This window comes from Dendrobates tinctorius, unplaced genomic scaffold, assembly GCF_039654945.1.
Source record: "Dendrobates tinctorius isolate UK_male_01 unplaced genomic scaffold, ASM3965494v1 ptg000046l, whole genome shotgun sequence".
Classification (NCBI taxonomy): domain Eukaryota; kingdom Metazoa; phylum Chordata; class Amphibia; order Anura; family Dendrobatidae; genus Dendrobates; species Dendrobates tinctorius.
The window spans coordinates 64,458,372-64,486,291 of record NW_027361714.1 but is presented as its reverse complement, the minus strand read 5'-3'; the positions used below and the strand labels follow the sequence as shown (position 1 = coordinate 64,486,291).

The window sequence follows — 27,920 nt, the reverse complement described above, 5'->3', positions numbered from 1 at the left end:
CCCTGATGAGACTTAGGTGCCCCTTCCCGCACACTATACCACCATACACGGTGACACAGAGAAAGGTGCACATGACATAGAAGAGGAGGTGATGGATGACCCAGTTGTTGACCCAGATTGGCATCCATTGGGGGAAGAGGGTGCTGCTTCCAATAGTTCAGATGAGGAGCATCCACAGCAGACATCGACATCGCAACAGCAGTTATCTGGCAGGCCCGGAGCACTCCAAAGACAGGTTCCAAACATCAAAAGAGTTGCTGGACAGCTTGTCCAGAGGGTCAAAAGATCACAGCGTGCTAGGCCGCAAAATGTCTGCCAAAGTAGGAAGAGTGCAGTGTGGCACTCTTTTGAACAAAATCCTCATGATCAGGCCAAGGTTATCTGTAAGAAGTGCGCAAAGACCTTTAGCCGAGGGAAAAATCTGAAAAATTTGAATACCAGTTGCATGCTTAGACATTTAACCAGAATGCGTGGACACAACACCAAACCTCAAGTGCCATATGTGCAACTGATCACAACGAAGGTAGTCAGCAACGCTACATTGTTTCCCCCACTGTAAGCCCACCGGTTAGCACAGCAGCAAATGTTGAGGTGTCGTTGCAAGGCCACAGCAGTCAGGGAATCCCACTGTTATATCAACGAAAGACTGATTCTAGGCCATCAGAAAGAACACCAACTCCATCACCATCATCAACCCTCTCTCAGTCCGCCCTGTTCACCGCTACTTCCACCATATGCAGCTCTCAAGTCCAGCTCACCCTCCCAGACACTATGAGTAGGTCAAGAAAGTACTCAGTCTCTCATCCGCGTACACTGGGTTTGAACGCCCACATTGTCAAACTAATCTCGTTTGAGATGATGCCCTTTCGGTTGGTGGAAAGCACAGCTTTCCGCGAACTCATGGCCTATGCAGTACCACGCTATGACCTACCCAGTCGCCACTTCTTCTCTCGCAAAGCCATCCCAGCCCTCCACCATCATGTGAAAGACCGCATTGTCCATGCACTCAAGCAGTCAGTGAGCGGAAAGGTGCACCTCACAACTGATGCATGGTCCAGTCGGCATGGCCAGGGCCGTTACGTGTCCATCACTGCGCACTGGGTTAATGTGGTGGATGCAGGGTCCACAGGGGACAGCGGTGGTGGGACAGTGCTGCCTAGCCCACGGTATAGGAAACAGTTGGCTGTAGGCGTTCGACCCTCCTCCTCCAGAAGCGAAAGCTCGTCCACAGAGCGCAGTCGTACGAGCACTCCATCTGCAGCTGCCACTGTTGCACACGAGGTGTCCCCCTATCGAGCAGCTAGTGGAAAGCGTCAGCAGGCTATGTTGCAGATGATGTGTTTGGGCGACAGACACACCGCCGAGGTGCTGGCCGAGTACTTGAAGCGACAAACTGAGTCATGGCTGGGCAGTGTACATCTTGAGGCAGGCAAGGTAGTTAGTGATAACGGCCGTAATTTTGTGGCAGTCATAGCCCTTTCAAAACTCAGCCACATACCTTGCTTGGCTCACACATTGAACCTGGTGGTGCAGTGCTTCCTCAAAAATTATCCGGAGTTAACAGCCCTGCTCCAGAAGGTGCGAAGACTGTGCGCGCACATCCGCCGGTCGCCTGTACACTCCGTTCGTATGCAGAAGCTGCAGCGATTGCTCCACCTTCCCAACCACCGCCTCATTATCGACATTGCAACAAGGTGGAACTCCACCCTGCACATGGTGGAGCGGCTGTGCGAGCAGAGGCAGGCCATAATGCATTTGTGGGAGGATACACGGCCAGGCACTTTGAGAGCAGACATGGAGTTGACAGGCGTGCAGTGGTCGAAGCTGAAAGACCTTTGTAAAGTCCTTCAGTGTTTTGAGGAATGCACACGGCTGGTAAGTGCAGACGACGCCATCCTAAGCATGAGCATCCCACTTATGCGTCTGCTCATGCAAACTTTGACGCACCTTAAGGAGCAGGCGTCTGCAGCCAATGTTGATGAGGAGGAAGAGGAGGAGGGAATCCTTGATGACATTCAGCCATTGTCTGCTCAGGGACCTCTCCTGGACGAGGTGGAGGAAGAAGAGGAGGAGGAGGAGGAGGATGATGGGGATGATTACTTAGGGGAGGAGGATGCATCTCGTGGGGCAAGTGAAAATGTTGGCGTGGCAAGGTCTGGTACAGGGTTTGTGCGTGACTGGAGGGATGTGGATTTGCCAGAAAGTGCTCCTCCACCCAGCACTCGCAGTGCATCATTGACACCGGGAACATTGGCCCACATGTCAGATTATGCCTTGCGGATCCTAAAAAGGGACCCCCGCATTGCCAAAATAATGAACGATGACGACTACTGGTTGGCCAGCATCCTGGATCCACGCTATAAAGGCAAATTACAAAACATCATGCCACAGGAGAACCTTGACCTAATATTGGCTAATAAACAAGCAACTCTGGTAAATCGGTTGCTTGAGGCATTCCCAGCACACAGCAGCGGTGATGGTTCTCACACGAGCTGTACGGGCCGGGGGCAGCTTGGCAGAGGTGTTCGTGGTGCACACAGCAGAAGTAGCGTTGGAGACAGGGGTTTCAAGACAATGTTGTGGACTGATTTTTCAAATACCGCTCACACAACTGGTAATACTGCATCGATGGAAAGTGACAGGAGACAGCAGTTGTCAACTATGGTTACAAACTACTTTTCCTCCCATATCGATGTTCTCCCACACAGGTCATTCCCCTTTGACTATTGGGCCGCTAAACTGGACACCTGGCCTGAATTGGCCCAATATGCCTTACAGGAGCTCGCTTGCCCAGCTGCAAGTGTGCTATCGGAAAGAGTCTTCAGTGCAGCTGGATCAATCCTGACAGAAAAAAGGACCCGTCTGTCAACCCAAAATGTGGATGATCTAACCTTCATTAAAATGAACCACGCATGGGTTTCCAAGGATTTTGTCCCACCTTCCCCTGATGACACATAGGGTGACAGAAAAATGGCTTGCTTTGGTCCACCTCTTCCTGGTACTTCACCTATTTCGCCTTTTGCATCAGCTGAATGTCCAACATCAACATATGCCACTTTCTAAAACTCCCTAACTGTGCTGCCTCCCCCCCATGGCCGGGGTAACCACCTAGCGCACGACACCGTGCGAGTGCCGTTGCCCTGGACAGGTGGGTAGGCCGACTCTTGGGCGCGGGCACTGGCACAGGGTCCCTTATAGTGCAATCACGTGTCTCTGATGGTGGTGGTGCACACCCGCCGTCAGACACACCGCTGTACTATGAGGGGCCCAGTGCCAGTACCGACGCCCAAGAGTGGGCCCCCCTTGCTTGGGCAGGGCCCCAGCATTTGCAATCTTTACCTCTCCCTGCTCCATACTGGGCCTAACACCGTCTGAGCCTGCCTCATGCTGTATAGACATATATTTTGAATGTGTACGCTATCCATACATGTTATCCGGGGATACGGTACCCTTTCTAACCTTTGTGCAATGACGTGCAATCCATACTGGGCCTAACACCGTCTGAGCCTGCCTCATGCTGTATAGACATATATTTTGAATGTGTACGCTATACATACATGTTATTCGGGGATACGGTATCCTTTCTAACCTTTGTGCAATGACGTGCAATCCATACTGGGCCTAACACCATCTGAGCCTGCCTCATGCTGTATAGACATATATTTTGAATGTGTACGCTATCCATACATGTTATCTGGGGATACGGTACCCTTTCTAACCTTTGTGCAATGACGTGCAATCCATACTGGGCCTAACACCGTCTGAGCCTGCCTCATGCTGTATAGACATATATTTTGAATGTGTACGCTATCCATACATGTTATAGAATCATAGAATCATAGAATTGTAGAGTTGGAAGGGACCTCCTGGGCCATCTGGTCCAACCCCCTGCTCAAAGCAGGATTCGCTAAATCATCCCAGTCAGATGTCTGTCCAGCCTCTGTTTGAAGACTTCCATTGAAGGAGAACTCACCACTTCTCGTGGCAGCTTGTTCCACTCATTGATCACTCTAACTGTCAAAAAGTTTTTTCTAATATCTAATCTGTGTCTCCTCCCATTCAGTTTCATCCCATTGCTTCTAGTCTTTCCTTGTGCAAATGAGAATAAAGTTGATCCTTCTACAATGTGACAGCCCTTTAGATATTTGTAGACAGCTATTAAGTCTCCTCTCAGTCTTCTCTTTTGCAAACTAAACATTCCCAAATCCTGCAACCTTTCCTCATAAGACAGGGTTTGCAGACCGGTCACCATTCTGGTCGCTCTTTTCTGAACTTGCTCCAGTTTGTTGATGTCTTTTTTAAAATGTGGTGCCCAAAATTGGACACAATATTCCAGATGAGGTCTGACCAAAGAGGAGTAGAGGGAAATAATGACTTCACGTGATCTAGACTGTATGCTTCTGTTAATACATCCTAGAATTGCATTTGCCTTTTTTGCTGCTGCATCACACTGTTGACTCATATTCAGTCTGTGATCTATTAGTATACCCAAGTCTTTTTCACATGTGCTGTCACTTAGCCCTATTCCTCCCATTCTATATATGCTTTTTCCATTTTTATTGCCCAGATGTAGTACTTTGCATTTCTCCCTGTTAAAAACCATTCTGTTAGTTGCTGCCCACTTCTCCAGTTTATTTAAATCTTTTTGAATCCTCTCTCTCTCTTCTCTAGTATTAGCTATCCCTCCTAGCTTTGTGTCATCAGCAAATTTAATCAGTTTACCCTCAATTCCTTCATCTAAATCGTTGATAAAGATGTTGAACAATACAGGGCCCAGGACAGAGCCCTGTGGTACCCCACTTGAGACATTCTTCCAACTGGATGTGCAGCCATTTACGACCACTCTTTGGGTCCGATCACTAAGCCAGTTATGAATCCACTTAACAGTTGCCTTGTCCATTCCATACTTAATCATTTTTTCAATAAGGATTGTATGAGAGACTTTGTCAAATGCTTTGCTGAAGTCAAGATATACTATATCTACAGCATTTCCTTGATCCACCCAATCAGTGATATCATCATAGAAGGAAATTAAGTTAGTCTGACATGACTTATTAGTTACAAACCCATGCTGACTCTGTTTAATCACTTCATTCTTATCCAGGTATTGACATACATGTTGTTTAATAATTTGTTCAATAATTGTTATCCGGGGATACGGTACCCTTTCTAACCTTTGTGCAATGACGTGCAATCCATACTGGGCCTAACACCGTCTGAGCCTGCCTCATGCTGTATAGACATATATTTTGAATGTGTACGCTATCCATACATGTTATCCGGGGATACGGTACCCTTTCTAACCTTTGTGCAATGACGTGCAATCCATACTGGGCCTAACACCGTCTGAGCCTGCCTCATGCTGTATAGACATATATTTTGAATGTGTACGCTATCCATACATGTTATCCGGGGATACGGTACCCTTTCTAACCTTTGTGCAATGACGTGCAATCCATACTGGGCCTAACACCATCTGAGCCTGCCTCATGCTGTATAGACATATATTTTGAATGTGTACGCTATCCATACATGTTATCCAGGGATACGGTACCCTTTCTAACCTTTGTGCAATCACGTGCAATCCATACTAGGCGTGAGAATAGCTGGCGAGCTGTTAAGCAAGCTACAGCACCTGTCCAGACAAGTACAGGGATTCCCTAGCGAGGAGACTTATTTGATTGTTTTCAATGTTGGGACAGCAATTTTTGGGGAGCACTATACTCTGGAGAATGATAGATGGGGCCCACCATACACTGGAACATTCCAAAGGTGGACATCAGACACTGGAGCAGCATTTACAGGGCCCATTATACACTAGAGCATTAGAAATGGGGCCCATTATGTTTGGAGCATTATTTGGGCCCATAAGACAGTGGAGCTTCATCCATGGGGACCAACATATACTGTAGCATTATGTGGAGCTCATCATATACTGTTTCAAACATTATATGGGACCAATGATTCTGTATGGAGAAATAGATGGGCCTCGTCATGAGATGTAAAAAGTGAGGTATTTTTCATTGTACTATACCGCTATTTATCTGCCGTATCGGAGCATGATGAGTTGTGGTATGTGTTAAAGGGGCGCTCTTTCGCCCAGGGCACCTGAAAACCTGCAGCCAGCCCTCCCCCCCTCACAGCTTTAGCCAAATAACACCCATTTTTCAGTGCGTAACTTATATTATGAAGTTAATTAAGGTTGACAAGCTTAAGTAAGAAGAATTGATGCTTTTGGCATTCAAATGGGCACTGTTGGTGTGTTTCCTGTCCTCCTCTCACTGCCGACTTTTATTCCCCATTGACTTACATTGGGTTTCGTGTTTCGGGACGACCCCGACTTTTCCCTATAATCGGACGATCTTGCTCGACCCGACTTTTGGAAAAGTCGGGTTTCACGAAACGAAACGCGACCCTAAAAAACCAAAAGTCGCTCAACTCTACTGTCCAGTAGTAATGGTCAGGCTCCGCTCTGGTGCCTAGCATTGGGCCCGACCTCCCATCCCTGACGACTATGGGACTTACTAGTGGGCTCACTCCTCGGGACAGTGGATCTAGGGACAGTACAACCTGGCAGGGTAGAAGGCCATGGTAAGGACCAGCCTTCTGGTATCAGGGGCCATGGTTCACTCACCGCTTCTGGTTGTGTTGTCCCGTCCGTCCCACTTGGGTTGGATCCTTCCCATTTCAAAAGTCGCCGTATTCGCACTGCTGGAGGCCTCAATGATTCAGCCGCGGCTGTCCCGCAGGTGTCAGATCCCTCTGTGGGCGTGGCTGCATACTCTAGCTCATGCTGGCAAAGTCCCGGCGCAGTCTTTTCTTCCGGCCCAGGCTCATCGAGAGTTGTCTCTGTTACCTGTCCCCGACGCTGCTGATGAGATAGCTCCGGACACGAAGGTTCCACTTCCTGACGATGCTCCGGCTCATGTTCCAGTCACTGCAGAAGCTGTGGCCCAACATCCCACAGCTCTGGTATGGCGCGCTCCTCTGGCACTCTATCTTTCAGGATGGTCGTTGTCTCCAACTCTGAGCGGTGGCGTTCCTGTTCCAGACGGTGGGGTGACTCGGACTCCAGCAGCCACCGGGGGTCCTTCTTCTCAGGTAACGGACTCCTTTCAGCCATGTCATCCTTCTTCTATCCGGGCAAAGTTCTTTCCTCCTCCTGCCGCCACTGCCATTCTAGGTGGCCTATGCCCCATAACTGGAGGGTACAGGAGTGGTGCATCGCTGCCAATGCCGTATCTCGTAATGACGTCATGCAGCTACACACATGACTTCCTTCTGGGCCCCACCTGTTCCAGGGTGGGGTCGCTTCCAGCCACTCCACCTATTTTCTCTCGACCTATTGCAGGGGGCGAGTCCTTCTCCTACTCCGACGTACCCACCAGGGGCAGACCAGGGGAGATTGCCAGCTGCATGTTGGCGCCATTTCTGTGCTGTTACGCCTACGAAGGGTGTCATCATGCTGGCTGTTCTTCTTTTGCGTGCCACAATCTGAGATCTTTAGAGCCGCCATCTTGGCCATTACAAACTCAGTCTCTTTCGGGGTTTTAGTCAAATCCAGTACTTCAGTCACATTCAGCATTTCAGTAACAAAATCTTCATCTTTCCTCTCTGGCCACATATGTTATGTTCAAATCATCATCAACATCATCATCTTCTTTCTTTGCGAGTTCTCTGCAGTGTGAGGTAGTGGTATCCTGCCGACAACACCAAGCGTATAGGTCGGCCAGGGAAATAGTCCCATAGTCGTGACTTTGTTTCTCTGGCATTGTGAACCCTGGCCTTTTCTTACATGAAATTCACATTTCTCTTGTACTCTACTTGCCTCTCCATTCCTGGCGCTGACGGGGTCTACCCTTCTTTTCGTGGGGTTGCCTTTGGTTTTATGTGAATGAACAGAGACACGGTCCAAGTATACCTCAAAATGCAAAACTTTAGTTTCAGATCTTCGCAGCACATCCAGATACATTCCATCATCAACAGCAGTTTCCATATTGCACGTTACTGCGTCTTTCCCTTCTCTTCTCTCCCTGTCACACGGCTCGAGATTGAGTCGTACCATTCTGTATGTTTTCCTGGCGTCCTCATCATGTAGGCTCACTATGTTCAGGGGTCCCACATCCATTTCGCCCTGGCACCAAGGGAGACCACCCATGCTAGCAACCTACACATCCTGAGCGAACAGCCCGCCTGTCCTGCAATGTTCTGTTCTGCAGTCTTATTTCTTGGAAACTCAATCCGCTGTCACTGCAGCTGTCACTCCTCTAGAAGGCTTGTTATTTCTGGATGGCTGGGCCTTTTCTTTAACATTGCCGGGTACTGGGCAGCTTGGGCATTTTGCCCACTCGAGCACTGTGGGCTACCCGCCCTGACTGACTCAATCTAGGAAGTCCTGTTACCTTACTCCCCAGCTAAACCCTCCTAAAGTTAACTATTTACATGGTGGCTCATACTCAAGAACTCTATGCCCCCATCTAGTGTCTAAACTGTAAACTGCACTGTCCCTATCATCTACATTGTGCAGCAGAATTACAATATTACACTGGACACTAATATGCACATTTTAAAGCAGCATGCAACAACATATATAAATATACACTAAAGAGAGGGGGACATGGTCAGGGGTTAGGACGGCTACGGTGACCCCCTTACAGTCTGACCAGTCGGGAAGCTGCGGTACCAGAGAGTACGGTACAAGAACATTATATTCTAGGAAGAGCAAGGGACAGCACAGTGATAGGAATGATTATATTATGTGAAGAATGCTGTGCTGTGACTAAACTGGACTAACTGAGCAAAGTTGTTTTGCTGAAAATGAACCTGGACTCTGAATATCATTGTGTGATGCTGGGAAGGACCCTCACTCACAAGTGAGTGAAATACAATGCACACAGCAGATGGGACATTGTGTTAATGTTGTGGGGCGCAAGGGTGCGCCGGAGCTGCCACCATTAGCCATGACTACCGCTCTGGTCACCATCACATTACCATCAGGCCAGAAAGATACTTTGGTTATCTGTTGTTCTACCTAAGACTCTGTACAAAAACTAGAAATACTGATCAGCAAAACCCAATCTCAAAACCCTTCTTTGTATTTTCTCCTTATTTATAAAATAATAAGCTGCCCTAGGAAAAATAATTGCTCTCAGCATTTTGTTTCCTTCCTCATGTTTTTTTCCATGCACACACATTTTATTATATCATGCCCTGTCTGTTTGCAGATAGGCAAATGTGACTAAAATTCAAAAAGTTCTAGGGGATAATTCTAATGTTGTTTTTTTGCCCCAAAGCTTCTCAAAACACCAGTATTGTAAAATCATCTATAAAATATTAAATATGATAAATATTGTAAAAGAATACTTATGTGATTTACTTTTCCCATCCTGAACCTCAGATCTCTAGGCATTAGATAATAAGGCAGATGAGTCGAGAAGAGACGAGGAGATGGACGGCTGTTGAAGTCAACATTCCTAATGTTGTACTCAAGCCATGGAACTCGATCAATGTTTATGATCTGTTCTGTTCTGCTTCGATGGCCTTCATTAAATATTAGGCTTAGAATTTGCTGCGTCCAAACTGTGCCTGCAGAATAGCATGTATTAATTAACATTTTAATATGCAAAATATTAAAACACAAGTTATGGGGAGATCGCAGTTTCTAATCTCCCATGGAGACTATTAAAGCAAGTAAAATCTAAAGAAAAATTTTTAAAAATAAAAAAATAAAAAACTATAAAAGTTTAAATCACTCCCCATTTGCCGCATTCAAATTAAAACAATAAAAATATTACACATATTTGGTATCGCTCTTTGAGAATTGCCCGATCTATCAACAAATAAAAAGAATTAATCCAATCAGTAAATGGCATAACAAGAAAAAAAATAAAAATTACATTTTTTTTTTGGTCACCGCAACATTGCATTAAAACATTAAAATGAAATAATGAGCGATTAATAGATCATATATATATAACAAAATGGTATAAATAAAATCGCCAGCTTGGCACGCAAAAAATAAGCACTCACCCAGGCCCAGATCTTGAAAAATGGAGATGCTATGGGTCTCAGAAAATGGCGACTTTTTTTTTCTTTACAAACTTTTGTTTTTTTTTTTGTCACTATTTTATCAATCACTATTTAAATAAAAAACAGCCTATACATGTTTGGCATCTACAAACTAATAATGGCCTGGAGAATCATAATGGCAGGTCAATTTTATGATTTAGTGAACAGGGTAACCCCCCCCCACAAAAATAAAAAGCAATTGTGGAATTGCACGTTTTTTGCAATTTCACCGCATTGTAAATTTTGTTCCCATTTTCCAGTACGCTAGATGGTAAAAACAATTGAGGCATTCAAAAGTAAAACTCATCCCGAAAAAAAAACACGCCCTCACATGGTCATATTGATTGAAAAAATAAAAAAGTTTTGGCTCTGGGAAGAAGGGGAACAAAAATGGCAAATTCAAAATTGGAAAACCCAAGGTGGTGAAGAGATTAATTTATCCACAGCTTTCTACTATGAACATACACTACTACATTGTACACTTGGGATGCATCTTCTGTGTCCCATGGTCATCCTTGGACTACGCTATATGACAAGGTCATGTTTTAGGCCGGGATCACACTTGCGAGAAACTCAGACGAGTCTCGCACCTCAATACCCGGCACTGCCGCCGGCACTTGGACCGGAGCGTTCAGCTGCATAGAAATACATTCAGCCGCACGCTCCGGTCCTGAGTGCCGGCGGCAGTGCAGGGTATTGAGAAGCGAGACTCGTGCGAGTTTCTCGCAAGTGTAACCCCGGCCTTAGAAGTGCACGCGACAGTGTTATGTAATGCTAAGAGCAGGGATCAGCCATGCATAAGGTTACAGCACCTGAGGCAATGTGGCAGAAGAATTAATGCAGGCTGGAATGTGGCAAGACCTGTGAAGGCATGCTACAACTAGCTGAGTTAGGCTAGTGGGTTATCATGATATGGTCTTTCTTTATAATGCACTGACACTTAAGCCTGTTTCACACGTCAGTGGCTCCGGTACGTGTAGTGACAGTTTTCTCACGCACCGTAGACACTGACACACGTAGACCCATTCAAATGAATGGGTCTATGCAGATGTCAGTGTGTTTTCACAGCACACGCAGACATGTCCGTTTTGACCCGGACACACAGGCCGCAACCCTTGCAGCATGTGTGCACTATCATGGTTATTCAGGATCTTGGACAAATGGTGCAGGGGTTAATAGGGAGAGCCTCTCTTTGACGCCAGGGAGGGTTTTTATATCTTCAGGTGAGCACCCCTCCCTGTCGTTTATACTCCTTGCTTGAGTGTTGCCGACCCTGCTTCGTTTGTGCTCTCGCCTGTCCCTGTGTGCTTGATTAGTATATGACTCGGTTTTGACTACGGTATTGTCTCTTGGATTGTGATTCTGTTTCTGCGTGACCTCTTTTGTATGACCCCTGGTTTTGTCTTGACCTCCCTATGATCGCCCTTCTGTACTATTACTGACATCCTGTGTATGACCTTATGCTCTGTCTGACCCTGCACTGATATCTGTCTCTGTTTCTACTTGCGTCTCCTGTGCATGACCCCTGGCTTGTCTGACTACGGTTTATTCTCCTCTCCCTGCGGCGTCTCTAAACACTATCATCAGTGCTGTTGCAGGCTGGCTGTAAGCCCCGCCCACCTTCTGACGTGTGGTCACATGACCATAAGGTCCTGCGGGCATCAGAGTGCTTTGCTGTCGCTCCTCCCCTCCTGCAGGTCCTAGAGCAAGGTTTCCATCGCTATAGCCACGCTCCTGCCCAAGCAGACAGTGAGTACCATTTCTCTGTGTTACTGTCCATACCTGGTCCCTCTGCAAACCTGTCACTCACACTTGCTGTTTTATAAGTGTGACATGCACACGGAGAACAGTGTACTCTATCCTCCGTGACTAATAAATACAGCACACCTACATATTATAGAGAAATCAACAATTCTAGAAGAAAATGTACGTAGCAATAGAATATATATATCTATTAATTGCCAGGCGTGTTGGATAAAAGTAATGAACCACTCAAATTGAAATAAAGAAAAGAATATCCCACTAGTAACGGACAAAAGAAAATTTCAGACTAAAATAATTTTGATTAAAAATTGCCCTTATTTATATAGCTAGCAAATAGCAGTATAAGTTTAAAAACAAGTGCCTGTGCTCGGAAAAATAATATATATATATATATATATATATATATATATATATATATATATATATATATATATATATATATATATATATATATATATATATATACAAATAAATTAAATATCATAATTGATGTATAAATATATATATGACAGACCCATAGACAAAAATTATTAATCATTTCATGATGTTATAGGTAGTGATGAGCAAGTATACTCGTTGCTCGGGTTTTCCCGACCATTCTCAGGTGTCCTCCGAGTATATTTTTCGTTGTCTCAGCTGCATGATTTGCAACTTGCAGACAGGATGAATACATGTGGGAATTCCCTAACAAACAGGCATTCCACACATGTATTCAACCTATCTGCAAGTCGCAAATCATGCAGATAAGATGACAAAAACAAAATCTAAAATACTCGGAGGACACCCGAGCATGCTCAGAAAAACCCAAGCAACAAGTATATTCGCTCATCACTAGTTATAGGTAAAATATCCAAATAATTTTTTTTTTTAAAAGAATCCCAATTAAATCAAGGGTGAAAGGGAAAAATAAATTAATATAATGATTTATAAAAGAAGGGAAGAAAACTTATATTGATTGCATATATACTGTAAGTGTAGTTAGTGATAAACAAATTCCATTAATATGGAAAAAAACAGTATAAAGGGTCTCTGTGCAATAAGAAAGGTAAAGTGACACTGTGCAAACAGGGATTCAATGATAAGATAAATTACCGTGGTATAACTTTATGGTTTGTCTGATGGCCGGCACAGCGCACTCCCTGAGGCGCCTTTCGGAATTACTTCCTTCGTCAGGGGGTGTCAGCTGTGTAGAATAGGGAGTTTATATATTTTGCTGGTGTGACGCCGATAACGGAGTCTGGAGCGTGTGCGGGGCGGAACTCAAGGAGCCAGCATCACATGACCGAACGCACGGGGTTAGAGTACCCGGCATAACCAAGGACACGGGATGCCAGGACAGCCCGTAGCCGGGACACAGGTAGCACATGTACACAGCAATGGACACACACTATGAGCAGTGGTGGAAATGCTTTATAAAATATAGGGATTGGGCAATTGAATGCGATATGTATCCGGAGTTAATATGAAAGTCAATATATATGAGAGTAGTAAAGATTAAAAAAAATATAGAAAAAATGTATTTAGAAAAAATATAGATTAGGGGAAGGATATTATTGGTTAATATATTAAATAAAAGGGGAATAAATAGATTAAGGGGAAAATATCATCAGGAGGGCATTTAATGAGGAATTCAGTATAAAGATATTGTATAATGTATAAAATATATGTTAATAATAAAATAGTGAAGGAATAATGATTATGAAAATTAAGGATTAAGTAGTAAAATCAATATAAAGTGCAAATAGTGTAAATATGTGAATAAAGAAGGGAGGCGTAAATAATATATATATTAAGATATAATCTATATATATAAAATTGAATGTATGTATGTGTGTATCACCAAGAGCTATTTAAAAGAAGCTAAGTTGTAATTGGTTGCTATGAGCAACAGTCTTCCTTGCAACCAATCATTAAGCATCTTTCATTTCACCAGAGCTGTTTAAAAGAAGCTGAGCTGTGATTGGTTGCTATGAGCAACAGTTTTCCCACTCGACAACACCTCATACACTGATATGGTGGGAGAAATCTAGCAACCCCGTGAACATAAGCTCCCAGCCATTGTCTGCCCCCCAGAAAGGAGCAGAGAGCACATGACAGAAATGAATCCCCCCCTCCCGTGCCCATAACCCCATCACATATCCTTCTTCCCATAGGCACATCTTCCCTCTTAAAGGGATCTCCGGTATGGAAGTTAGGGAAAATCCCTCAGCGCTCTGATACTGAGCCCAGGCCTCTCTTAAAGGGATCATTGGTATGGAAGTTAGGGCAAATCCATCCAGTGCTTTGGTTTTGACCCCAGGTCTCTTTCAAAGGGATCCCTGGTATGGAATTAGGACTGTTCCACTCAGCGCTTTGGTTCTGACCCCAGGGTTTCTTAAAGGCATCATTGGTATGCAAGTTAGGGCAATTCCACTAAGCGCTCTGATTCTGACCCCAGGCCCCTCAGGATCTCCAGTATGGAAGTGAGGGCAAATCCACTCTGTGCTTTGGTACTGACCCCAGGCCTCTCTTAAAGGGACCTCCGGTATGGAAGATAGGGCAAATCCCTCAGCGCTCTGATTCTGACCCGAGGCTTTCTTAAAGGGATCCCCGGTATGGAAGTCAGGGCAATTGCCTTCAAATGCTCTGGTATTGACCCCAGGCTCACTTAAAGGGATCCCCAGTATGGAACTTAGGACCGTTCCACTCAGCTCTGTGGTTCTGACCCCAGGATTCTATTAAAGGGATCATTGGTATGGAAGTTAGGGCAAATCCATTCTGCACTTTGGTACTGACCCCAGGCCTCTCTTAAAGGATCTCTGGTATGGAAGTTAGGGTAAATCCCTCAGTGCTCTGATTCTCATCCCGGCTTCTATTAAATGGATCATTGGTATAGAAGTCAGGGCAAATCCACTCAGCTCTCAGGTTCTGACACCAGGCCTCTCTTAAAGGGATCCCCTGGTAAGGAAGTTAGGATTGTTCCACTCAGCGCTCCGGGATGATGTGGATGATGTGGGATATTAGAGGTAGTAGTCCAGTGACTCTGGCTGACGGGATGATGTGGGATATTAGGGGTAGTAGTCCGGTGGCTCTGACGGAATGATGTGAGATATTAGGGGTAGTAGTCCGATGTCTCTGACGGGATGATGTGGAATATTAGTGGTAGTAGTCCGGCAGCTGTGATGGGATGATGTGGGATATTAAGGGTAATAGTCCGGTGGCTCTGGCTGATGGAATGATGTGGGATATTAGGGGTAGTAGTCCGGCGGCTCTGACAGGATGATATGGGATATTAGGGGTAGTAGTCCGGTGGCTCTGGCTGACGGGATGATGTGGGATATTAGGGGTAGTAGTCCGGTGGCTCTGGCTGATGGGATGATGTTGGATATTAGGGGTAGTAGTCCAGTGGCTCTGACGGGATGATGTGGATTATTAGTGGTAGTAGTCCGGCAGCTGTGATGGGATGATGTGGGATATTAGTGGTAGTTGTCCGGTGGCTCTGGCTGATGGGATGATGTGGGATATTAGGGGTAGTAGTCCGATGGTACTGGCTGAAGGGATGATGTGGGATATTAGGGGTAGTAGTCCGGTAGCTCTCTCTGACGGGATGATGTGGGATATTATAGTGAATGTGGCTATGCAGAGTGGGTGGGGCTATGCACTCAGCTTTATATATATATATATATATATATATATATATATATATATATATATATAAAATCATTATAATTTGTTATAACTAACCATAGTTTGTTACTATGCCAGGGCAGCGCCGGGCTCATCAGCTAGTGTTATAATATTAGTGATATTGTACATAAAAATTTAGAGAAATATAAATATTAATTATAAAATTAATACAGTGATCCTTAAAACGCCAAATATGGTAATTATTATGGAAAGATAAATAAAATAAGGAATATTCTAAATAAATAATGAAAAAATTAATTCAATAAATAAGAAAAAGATTCATTACATGACTAAATGTAAGACTAACAGTAATCTACAATATTCTATTTCAAAATAGAAGTCGAGATACTAATGAATTCCATGTGGATAGCCCTAATATATCGAAGGAGAGGATCCCTTTAATTGGTTTCTCCCAAGATGGAATTGCAGCTGCCACCAGTGAAGAACGGGATCAATGTCAATAATGGGGACATCAGAAAAAGGATATTCTTTTCTATACTGTCCTCCGTGAGCACGGACGGCCGCCGGGGAAGAAGCGCTACTGTAAGTGCTGTTCTCCTGCATGTGGTGCTGAATGCGGCTGTCATTCTCCCTGCTCTGCCGGCAATAGTGCAAGCAGGGAAGAATGAATGAAAAAAAAAACGATGTGGGGTCCTCCTTATATTTTTAACCAATCCGGCAAAACTAACAGGTGTGGGCTGCTGTTCTCAGGCTGGTAAGGGGTCATGTATATGGGCCCCCCAGCCTAAAAACAGCAGTCCGCAGCTGCCCAGAAATTCCTATTCTGGAGCTTTGCTGGGTTCTTCCCACTTGCCCTGCAGCGGTGGCAATTGGGGTAGTAAGGGGTTAATGTCATCTTTCTGTTGTAAGGTGACATTAAATCTGGCTAAGTAATGAAAAGGTGTCTGTAAGATACCTATCCATTACTAATCCTATAGTAATTAAAGGGTTAAATAAATACACACACAGTAAGAAAAAATCTTTCAATGACATAATACACCACACATTTTTTCAATATTTATGACACTGCTAATCCCATCTCGAATCCTTCGATCTCCTGTAAAAAAAAAAGTTAAAAAGCAAACAAACAATGTACTTCTCATGTCCAGCGCTCAGTCAAGTCCCACGGCGTAAATCCATATCTGAGGGTTAATCAGTTTACAGCCGGAGCGGTGCTAATGTGGCGCCCCTGAGGGTTCAGTCGCCACAGAGGTACTGCACCTCCTCTTGAGGTGTGGTACCCCACCATCCAGGTAAGGTGTGACACCTGACCACACTCCAACACCTGCATCCCACACAACATAGTAGTGTAGCAAAGCACCTTTGGTGGCTCCCTGCTTGGAATACGAAGAGTGCTGGGAGGTGGGTGGAGCTTAGTCTGCACCAAAAGATTGGGAAGAGTTTAGGATTTAGTCAGTCTGACGGGGTCAGAAGGAGAGAGAAGATCCCCGGAGTGGGATGGACAAGGGAAGTGCTGCAGCGGACCTCAGTGACCTGGGTCTGCTGGCACAGGAAAGAGACAATGATGGAAAGCCTGACTCTTTATAGGAAAGATAGATTTGAACGGAACCTAAGGCGAAGAGGAGGACTGAGGATTAGGGTTAGAGCAGAACCCTTCCCAAGTTCACAGCGCAAGGCCGGGGTCCGGTCCCTAAGGTTGTATGGATACTAATGGTCCTGCAGCAGACACCGGAGGAATAGAAGTTGTCACCACTTTATTCCCACACAAGACTTGAGGGCACAACAGCAATGTGAGTGAGCCGAGACTTAGTAGCAAGGAGTCCCCGAAGCAGGCTACAGCTGTCTGCCATACAAGTAGAGTTCATAGGAACATCTGACAGGAGGAACTCCATTGTAACTCAGTACTGAGAGCACTTCACTATAGACGCAAAAAGGGAGACACTCAGAAAAGGCACATATGTTGGTGGAGTGTTGGAAGGGAGTACTCAATCTTACCTGGAGGTTGGCTGGGCCCCTGACCTGGAGGACACGGCACGGATGCGGGCACCTGTTTGCACAACAGACAGTGAAGCTTTGGAACTACTTGCCCTGGTGTCCTCCACTTATTCCTGCGCCAACACACTCCGCACTGCTACATCTCTGTGCCTGGCACTGCACCATCTACGTCTCCTTTCTAGCTCCTCACCTACACTGCCCTGGGACTACTGCCCTACCTGTGGAGGGCCACAACATCATTGCTGCACTACACCATCTGTCCCAGAGGATCTGTTCGCAGCGTCGGCTTAACACCTCTCTTGCCGAACACCACAGGTGGCGTCACGAATCATTCTTATACCAACTTTCAACCATTGCTCACATGTGCAATGAACATTTCCGCTGTCTACAATGGGCGCCCAGGGCCACAGACCGGGTCATAGCTGCCATGACAAAAACCCCCGCTTGGAGATATGCGGGCCCGGTACCGAGTACCCCACCAGCCCTTGGAGGGCGACCCAACTTGGCGTCACGAACAGGATGACGAAGCCAGGTGACACCAGGTATTGTGTGTCGAAGATTTATTGGACTTAATTGCTGAGAATGTGCAAAAAAAACAAATTGACTGTAACATGGACTCTCTAAATGGCCGGCGGCACGGTGAAGAAGGGCGTGACAATATAGGTGGTCCTAAGAAAAGAGCGCGGACTGTCCTCGGCCTCCCCTGCCTTAACTTCTATGCTACAGCAACATGGCCCACCCCCAGAGGGGTTCGTATACTGGCTTGGTATGGAGGAGTAGGAAGAAGACGCCATCCCCAGAAGGAGGAGTGAAGCTCGGTGGCGGGAAAGGAGCCCGAGAAGGAGAGAGAATGCCAGGACGCCATGATGGAGGAAGGAAGGAGGTCTGAAGAGTGCGAGGAGGTTGAGCAGAACTTCCCTGGCACAGAAGCTGAAGGCTCCGACCCTGCTTCCAAAATGGACTGCCAGCAGCTGGAGGATGAGATTGCCCAGCTGACACACCGCCTGCGGCTGAGACAAGAGGCTCTCTATGCCCTGAACCTGTGGCGCGCCCAGGAGGGGCCTATATCTCCTGTACCCCCACCACCGGTACCCGTCGTCGCTGCTACAGTTCTTCCCCAGGCAGCACCTGTAGAGCCTGCGGCTGTTGAGACACCACCGGCCACGTCTGTCACCACCTCCACGCTGCAACCGCCACTGGGCACTGCCTGTCTGGAGGAGTTATCGGAGGGCCTGGGAGCTGAAGCCGAAGAAGAATCTACGCTCCTGCCTGGACCTAACGCGGCTGCGCAGGTCCCACCGGAGATCCCTGCGGACCCGGAGCCGCCATGCGCTCCACCACCATCTCCAATCTTTGACCGGGCAGCCTCCGTCACCACCGCTGACATCGGTAGCCGCCCAGAGCCTGCACAGGAGCTGATATCACCATGCCAGGAGGCTCCAGGTATGACCGCCGCCCCTGCACCCGGGAAGGCCTCCGGGCGCACAGCTGTTGCAGCGTCCGGGCAGGTCATGCTAGACCTGGTCTGGGACCGGGACTCGAGCCCTTGGGGGGGAACACCTGAACCCCTAGCAGTGGTGCCCCTGTCCACGGTGGGTAGAGGCTGATCCCGGGAGGAGGAGGAGACGGTGGCCAGATGCCAAGCGACCATCGGCCAGCTGGCAGCCGAGCAGAGGGAACGGGAACAGCGGAGACTGGCAATGCTGGGCCCTGACCTGGACCGGAAAGAAAGGGTCCATGCCGGTCGCCATGGTCCCCGGGACTCAGCAGGATGGGGCCAGGTCCTGAATGTCAACCATGAGCGGGGGTTTGGTTTCATCTCAGACCCCCAGAGGATGTCTGACCTCTTCTTCAGCAGGAGGGACGTAGAATCTCATCTCCAGAGGGGACACCCTGCTCGTGATCTGCAACCGGGAGAACACGTCACTTTCACCCGGCATGAGGGGCTACGTGGCTGGTATGCTATGAATGTGCACCGTATTCCGTAGGACTTTATATCGGTTTAAAGAAAGAAAAAGCCTATGTTCCCCCCGGCAGGAATACCTCCCATGGTGGTAATCATACCTGCCAAAGCACAGCAAACCACCTCTGCAACATCCAATGGTACAGGTTGTTACCCCTGCTATATCACAGGCAACAGTTGCATCAGCTGCCACTCCACCTATACCGGCAGAGACCAATCTCACTCCATGGGAAAAAGAATATATGCAATTTGTGGATAACCAGCAAGAAGAGGATGTCCTCAAGTTCTCCCCTGGAAGCAGCTCAAGAAACCAGCTTCCATCACCCTAGGAGGGAACCAACATTGAAGATCGTGCCCAAAATAACTAACTGTTACCCAGGAGGGTATTAGCACCATTGTACCTTTTTATTTTGTTAATCATGTTTTCTTCAGCTTGCCTAGTTGCGTTGGCTGCCTTTATTATGGAAAATTGAACTGCAGTGATCATGAACTTGGAGTGTATCACAAACTTTCTTGTAAATAGTTGCACCTCTTTAGGTGCCCTTTCTTGGTTTTACATAGGCCTTCTAGGAATAAGGACTACCTCAACCTGGAGCATTGCTCCAACCTAAGGACACTGCAAGAAATCCTGGCTGGGAGCGGTGTCCAGCACTTACAAGAATTGTGATGTTTTAATGTGAAGAGTTATATAATGTGTCTTATGAGAGTATTAATAGTTATAGAATAGCTTTTATATAAAATTTAAACTGATAATAATGACTAGGTATCTGATTAGGTATAAAGAGATGAAAATTTGAATAAAGAATATTCGGGTGACGAACCAGGTACCAGCGGTTGTCACTTATGGTCAAGAAGAAGTGAATATGTGGAATGTGATAAAAGGGTATTGAATAGCACTTTAAATTAGGTAACGTAACTTTAAAATAAGGTAATGCAATAAATCATAGTTAAGTTGTTTGCAACGTTCAAGATTCAGTTCCTCCCAAATTGGGAAGTTTAGATAAGAATTGTTTATCAGTAGAGTTGAGCGACTTTTGGATTTTTGGGGTCGAGTTTCATTTCGTGAAACCCGACTTTTCCAAAAGTGGGGTAGAGCAAGATCGGCCGATTATAGGGAAAAGTCGGGGACGTCCCGAAACACGAAACCCAATGTAAGTCAATGGGGAATAAAAGTCGGCAGTGAGAGGAGGACAGGAAACACACCTACAGTGCCCATTTGAATGCCAAAAGCATCAATTCTTCTTACTTAAGCTTGTCAACCTTAATTAACTTCATAATACAAGTTACGCACTGAAAAATGGGGGTTATTTGGCTAAAGTTGTGGGGGGGTAGGGCTGGCTCCAGGTTTTCATGTGCCCTGGGTGAAAGAGCACCCCTTTAACACATACCACAACTCATCATGCTCCGATACGGCAGAGAAATAGCGGTATAGTACAATGAAAAATACTTCACTTTTTACATCTCATGACGAGGCCCATATATTTCTCCATACAGAATCATTGGTCCCATATAATGTTTGAAACAGTATATGATGAGCTCCACATAATGCTACAGTATATGTTGGTCCCCATGGATGAAGCTCCACTGTCTTATGGGCCCAAATAATGCTCCAAACATAATGGGCCCCATTTCTAATGCTCTAGTGTATAATGGGCCCTGTAAATGCTGCTCCAGTGTCTGATGTCCACCTTTGGAATGTTCCAGTGTATGGTGGGCCCCATCTATCATTCTCCAGAGTATAGTGCTCCCCAAAAAGTGCTGTCCCAACATTGAAAACAATCAAATAAGTCTCCTCGCTAGGGAATCCCTGTACTAGTCTGGACTCCTCGTCGTCCCCATCTTCCATCTCACTGCACAGTATTTCAACCTTGCAAGTGCTGTGATCCTGAGCAAGCAGGGGGGGCCCACTCGTTGGCGACGGCACTGGCACAGGGCCCCTGATAGTACGGTGGTGTGTCTGATGGCGGGTGGGCCGAACCTGCACTTTAATCTGCAGCTTCCTCTTTGTCACCGTGTAAGATGGAACTGTATATGGGAAGGGTAACCTGAGTTTCAGCAGGGTCAGATTCAGGCCGTGTAGCGTGCGAGGGGAATGTAGTGGTCTGGGTCAATGTACCAGCAGATTCATCGAGCAGTGGCTGGGCATCAGTGCACTTGTGTCGCCCCCAGGAGTACGGTCGCCACAGTGGCATTACCTTCCTCCTAGGGAGTGTGATGTCATGCTTGGGAGCAACGAAGGATCTCTCTAGCAGGTTAACTGATTGGGCGGCGTTATTCCCACGAGTCATGACCCTCCAAACAGCGTTCATGAAGGCAAAGTGTTTGTTTTACGTGGGCAGTATGGTTGCAAAGCTGAACCTTAAAGGAATGTCCAGAAGGGCACCACCAGGAGTGGAGCCTACGGTTAAATTCGACTCCACCTGGGAAACCTCAACCATGACAGCTACAGAAAAGATGCACACATTGCAAGCTTAATTCCGTTAACGAACGAGACTCTGTCATGCCCCGCGGTCCGAGTCCAGCTTACTAGAGGGACAAGTGAGGCTCTGGCACATGAGATTGGCCAATAACTGGTGTGTCATGCCCTTACATGTCCGTGGCTGCATGTGCGCTACACTGAAAAGGCCAGCGTTTGTCGCTTACAGGTGCAGATAACCTGCTGAACAACGTTAGTGATGGGGATCACTGATTACAATTATTACCCGCGAACAATGATTTCCCAGTAAGTGCAGGTCAACTGCAGTTGCGGAATTAGGCCTAACCGTCATTCCTGAAAAAATGAAAAACTTACGTGTGCAAACCACAGGTGCTGTAGCTTAACAGCTCGCCAGCCGTTCTCACGCCCAGTATGGATTACACGTGATTGCACAAAGGTGAGAAAGGGTACCGTATCCCCGGATAACATGTATGGATAGCGTACACATTCAAAATATATGTCTATACATCAGGAGGCAGGCTCAGACGGTGTTAGGCCCAGTATGGCTTGCATGTGATTGCACAAAGGTGAGAAAGGGTACTGTATCCCCGGATAACATGTATGGATAGCGTACACATTCAAAATATATGTCTATACATCAGGAGGCAGGCTCAAATGGTGATAGGCCCAGTATGGCTTGCACGTGATTGCACAAAGGTGAGAAAGGGTACCGTATCCCCGGATAACATGTATGGATAGCGTACACATTCAAAATATATGTCTATACATGAGGAGGCAGGCTCAGACGGTGTTAGGCCCAGTATGGCTTGCACGTGATTGCACAAAGGTGAGAAAGGGTATTGTATCCCCGGATAACATGTATGGATAGCGTACACATTCAAAATATATGTCTATACATCAGGAGGCAGGCTCAGACAGTGTTAGGCCCAGTATGGCTTGCACGTGATTGCACAAAGGTGAGAAAGGGTACCGTATCCCCGGATAACATGTATGGATAGCATACACATTCAAAATATATGTCTATACATCAGGAGGCAGGCTCAGACAGTGTTAGGCCCAGTATGGATTGCACGTGATTGCACAAAGGTGAGAAAGGGTACCGTATCCCCGGATAACATGTATGGATAGCGTACACATTCAAAATATATGTCTATACATAAGGAGGCAGGCTCAGACGGTGTTAGGCCCAGTATGGATTGCACGTGATTGCACAAAGGTGAGAAAGGGTACCGTATCCCCGGATAACATGTATGGATAGCGTACACATTCAAAATATATGTCTATACATCAGGAGGCAGGCTCAGACGGTGTCAGGCACAGTATGGATTTGACGGCCCAGACTACACAGCGGAGGAGCAGGGAGAGGTAAAGATTGCAAACGCTGGGGCCCTGCCCAAGCAAGGGGGGCCCACTCGTGGGCGTCGGTACTGGCACTGGCCCCCTCATAGTACGGCGGTGTGTTTGACGGCGGGTGTGCACCACCACCATCAGAGACACTTGATTGCACTATGAGGGACCCTGTGCCAGTGCCCGCGCCCAAGAGTCGGCCTACCCACCTGTCCAGGGCAACGGCACTTGCACGGTGTCGTGCGCTAGGTGGTGACCCCGGCAATGGGGGGGGAGGCAGCACAGTTAGGGAGTTTTAGAAAGTGGCATATGTTGATGTTGGACATTCAGCTGATGCAAAAGGCGAAATAGGTCAAGTCCCAGGAAGAGGTGGACCAAAGAAAGCCATTTTTCTGTCACCCTACGTGTCATCAGGGGAAGGTGGGACAAAATCCTTGGAAACCCATGCATGGTTCATTTTAATGAAGGTTAGATCATCCACATTTTGGGTTGACAGACGGGTCCTTTTTTCTGTCAGGATTGATCCAGCTGCACTGAAGACTCTTTCCGATAGCACACTTGCAGCTGGGCAAGCGAGCTCCTGTAAGGCATATTGTGCCAATTCAGGCCAGGTGTCCAGTTTAGCGGCCCAATAGTCAAAGTGGAATGACCTGTGTGGGAGAACATCGATATGGGAGGAAAAGTAGTTTGTAACCATAGTTGACAACTGCTGTCTCCTGTCACTTTCCATCGATGCAGTATTACCAGTTGTGTGAGCGGTATTTGAAAAATCAGTCCACAACATTGTCATGAAACCCCTGTCTCCAACGCCACTTCTGCTGTGTGTACCATGAACACCTCTGCCAAGCTGCCCCCGGCCCGTACGGCTCGTGTGAGAACCATCACCGCTGCTGTGTGCTGGGAATGCCTCAAGCAACAGATTTACCAGAGTTGCTTGTTTATTAGCCAATATTAGGTCAAGGTTCTCCTGTGGCATGATGTTTTGTAATTTGCCTTTATAGCGTGGATCCAGGATGCTGGCCAACCAGTAGTCGTCATCGTTCATCATTTTGGCAAAGCGGGGGTCCCTTTTTAGGATCTGCAAGGCATAATCTGACATGTGGGCCAATGTTCCCGGTGTCAATGATGCACTGCGAGTGCTGGTTGGAGGAGCACTTTCTGGCAAATCCACATCCCTCCAGTCACGTACATACCCTGTACCAGACCTTGCCACGCCAACATTTTCACTTGCCCCATGAGATGCATCCAACTCCCCTAAGTAATCATCCCCATCATCATCCTCCTCCTCCTCGTCTTCCTCCACCTCGTCCAGGAGAGGTCCCTGAGCAGACAATGGCTGAATGTCATCAAGGATTCCCTCCTCCTCTTCCTCCTCATCAACATTGGCTGCAGACGCCTGCTCCTTAAGGTGCATCAAAGTTTGCATGAGCAGACGCATAAGTGGGATGCTCATGCTTAGGATGGCGTCGTCTGCGCTTACCAGCCGTGTGCATTCCTCAAAACACTGAAGGACTTTACAGAGGTCTTTCAGCTTCGACCACTACACACCTGTCAACTCCATGTCTGCTCTCAAAGTGCCTGGCCGTGTATCCTCCCACAAATGCATTATGGCCTGCCTCTGCTCGCACAGCCGCTCCACCATGTGCAGGGTGGAGTTCCACCTTGTTGCAATGTCGATAATGAGGCGGTGGTTGGGAAGGTGGAGCAATCGCTGCAGCTTCTGCATACGAACGGAGTGTACAGGCGACCGGCGGATGTGCGCGCACAGTCTTCGCACCTTCTGGAGCAGGGCTGTTAACTCCGGATAATTTTTGAGGAAGCACTGCACCACCAGGTTCAAGGTGTGAGCCAAGCAAGGTATGTGGCTGAGTTTTGAAAGGGCTATGGCTGCCACAAATTTACGGCCGTTATCACTAACTACCTTGCCTGCCTCAAGATGTACACTGCCCAGCCATGACTCAGTTTGTCGCTTCAAGTACTCGGCCAGCACCTCGGCAGTGTGTTTGTCGCCCAAACACATCATCTGCAACACAGCCTGCTGACGCTTTCCACTAGCTGCTCGATAGGGGGACACCTTGTGTGCAACAGTGGCAGCTGCAGATGGAGTGCTCGTACGACTGCGCTCTGTGGACGAGCTTTCGCTTCTGGAGGAGGAGGAAGAGGGTCGAACGCCTACAGCCAACTGTTTCCTATACCGTGGGCTAGGCAGCACTGTCCCACCACCGCTGTCCCCTGTGGACCCTGCATCCACCACATTAACCCAGTGCGCAGTGATGGACACGTAACGGCCCTGGCCATGCCGACTGGACCATGCATCAGTTGTGAGGTGCACCTTTCCACTCACTGACTGCTTGAGTGCATGGACAATGCGGTCTTTTACATGATGGTGGAGGGCTGGGATGGCTTTGCGAGAGAAGAAGTGGCGACTGGGTAGGTCATAGTGTGGTACTGCATAGGCCATGAGTTCGCGGAAAGCTGCGCTTTCCACCAACCGATAGGGCATCATCTCAAACGAGATTAGTTTGGCAATGTGGGCGTTCAAACCCAGTGTACGCGGATGAGAGACTGAGTACTTTCTTGACCTACTCATAGTGTCTGGGAGGGTGAGCTGGACTTGAGAGCTGCATATGGTGGAAGTAGCGGTGGACAGGGCGGACTGAGAGAGGGTTGATGATGGTGATGGAGTTGGTGTTCTTTCTGATGGCCTAGATTCAGTATTTCGTTGATATAACAGTGGGATTCCCTGACTGCTGTGGCCTTGCAACGACACCTCAACATTTGCTGCTGTGCTAACCGGTGGGCTTACAGTGGGGGAAACAATGTAGCATTGCTGACTACCTTCTTTGTGATCAGTTGCACATGTGGCACTTGAGGTTTGGTGTTGTGTCCACGCTTGCAAGTGCATGCTGGTTAAATGTCTAAGCATGCAACTGGTATTCAAATTTTTCAGATTTTTCCCTCGGCTAAAGGTCTTTGCGCACTTTTACAGATAACCTTGGCCTGATCATGAGGATTTTGTTCAAAAAAGTGCCACACTGCACTCTTCCTACTTTGGCAGACATTTTGCGGCCTAGCACGCTGTGATGTTTTGACCCTCTGGACAAGCTGTCCAGCAACTCTTTTGATTTTTGGAACCTGTCTTTGGAGTGCTCCGGGCCTGCCAGATAACAGCTGTTGCGATGTTGATTTCTGCTGTGGATGCTCCTCATCTGAGCTATTGGAAGCAGCACCCACTTCCCCCAATGGATGCCAATCTGGGTCAACAACTGGGTCATCCATCACCTCCTCTTCAATGTCATGTGCACCTTCCTCTGTGTCACCGTGTATGGTGGTATAGTGTGCGGGAAGGGGCACCTGAGTCTCATCAGGGTCAGAATCTGGCTCTGTACACTGCGAGGACAATGTAGTGCTCTGAGTGAATGTACCAGCAGAATCATCTATCAGCGGCTGTGCATCAGTGCACTCCATGTCAGATTCATCTTGGCCTGGGTAATTCACCATTTCACTTGATAATCCAGGCATGGTATGTGAAAACAGCTCCATGGAGTAATCAGTAGTATGGCCTGTGTCATCCTTCAATCTTGGTTGGGGTGAAGGACACAAGGAAAGGTGTGGTTCATGAACATGAGCCTCCAATGACGACTCAGTGCTTTTACTTTTTACAACTTCAGAAGAGGAGGCGATAGAACTGGAGGCTGAGTCAGCAATGTAAGACAAAACTTTTTCCTGATGCTCTGGCTTTAAAAGCGGTTTGCCAACTCCTAGAAAACTAAGCCTTCGAAGCTCAACACCTCCTGCATTCGGTCCTATTTTTCTCATGCCACTATCATCAGATCCACCACCAACACCATCATTACCAGCTGCCAATCCCCACCCAATTCCATGGCCTCTTCCACCAGCCTTCCTCATTTTTTGTAGAAATGTAGACAAAATCCAACAAACTATATAGTAATGTAAAACAAGGTACAAGGTGTCTATAGGACAGGGGAGATTTTGAATTTCTGCACACACTTGTGGACACTGGACACTTATGGATTGTGTGAGGCCCACTGAATATCAGAGCGCTATGTCACAGGCTCGATGGCACAGGTGTGAAAAAAGTGACTACAGTATCACAGAGATTTTGAATTTCTGCACACACTAGTGGACACTGGACACTTATGGATTGTGTGAGGCCCACTGAATATCACAGCGCTATGTCACAGGCTCGATGGCACAGGTGTGAAAAAAGTGACTACAGGATCACAGAGATTTTGAATTTCTGCACACACTAGTGGACACTGGACACTTTTGGATTGTGTGAGGCCCACTGAATATCAGAGCGCTATGTCACAGGCTCGATGGCACAGGTGTGAAAAAAGTGACTACAGGATAAGGGAGATTTTGAATTTCTGCACACACTAGTGGACACTGGACACTTTTGGATTGTGTGAGGCCCACTGAATATCAGAGCGCTATGTCACAGGCTCGATGGCACAGGTGTGAAAAAAGTGACTACAGGATCACAGAGATTTTGAATTTCTGCACACACTAGTGGACACTGGACACTTATGGATTGTGTGAGGCCCACTGAATATCACAGCGCTATGTCACAGGCTCGATGGCACAGGTGTGAAAAAAGTGACTACAGTATCACAGAGATTTTGAATTTCTGCACACACTAGTGGACACTGGACACTTATGGATTGTGTGAGGCCCACTGAATATCACAGCGCTATG

At 47.0% G+C, this 27,920-nt stretch overlaps 1 protein-coding gene across 3 annotated transcripts in view; it reads right to left on the bottom strand.

Annotated features, from left to right (window-relative positions):
• LOC141089504 (amine sulfotransferase-like) overlaps nucleotides 1–27,920 on the bottom strand; it is a 211,465-nt gene that overhangs the window by 98,357 nt on the left and 85,188 nt on the right. For all 3 annotated transcript variants that reach the window (XM_073575959.1, XM_073575960.1, XM_073575961.1), the window contains one exon: nucleotides 9,377–9,585. In XM_073575959.1, the coding sequence (XP_073432060.1) occupies nucleotides 9,377–9,585 (209 nt within the window). The remainder of the gene's footprint in view (nucleotides 1–9,376; nucleotides 9,586–27,920) is intronic.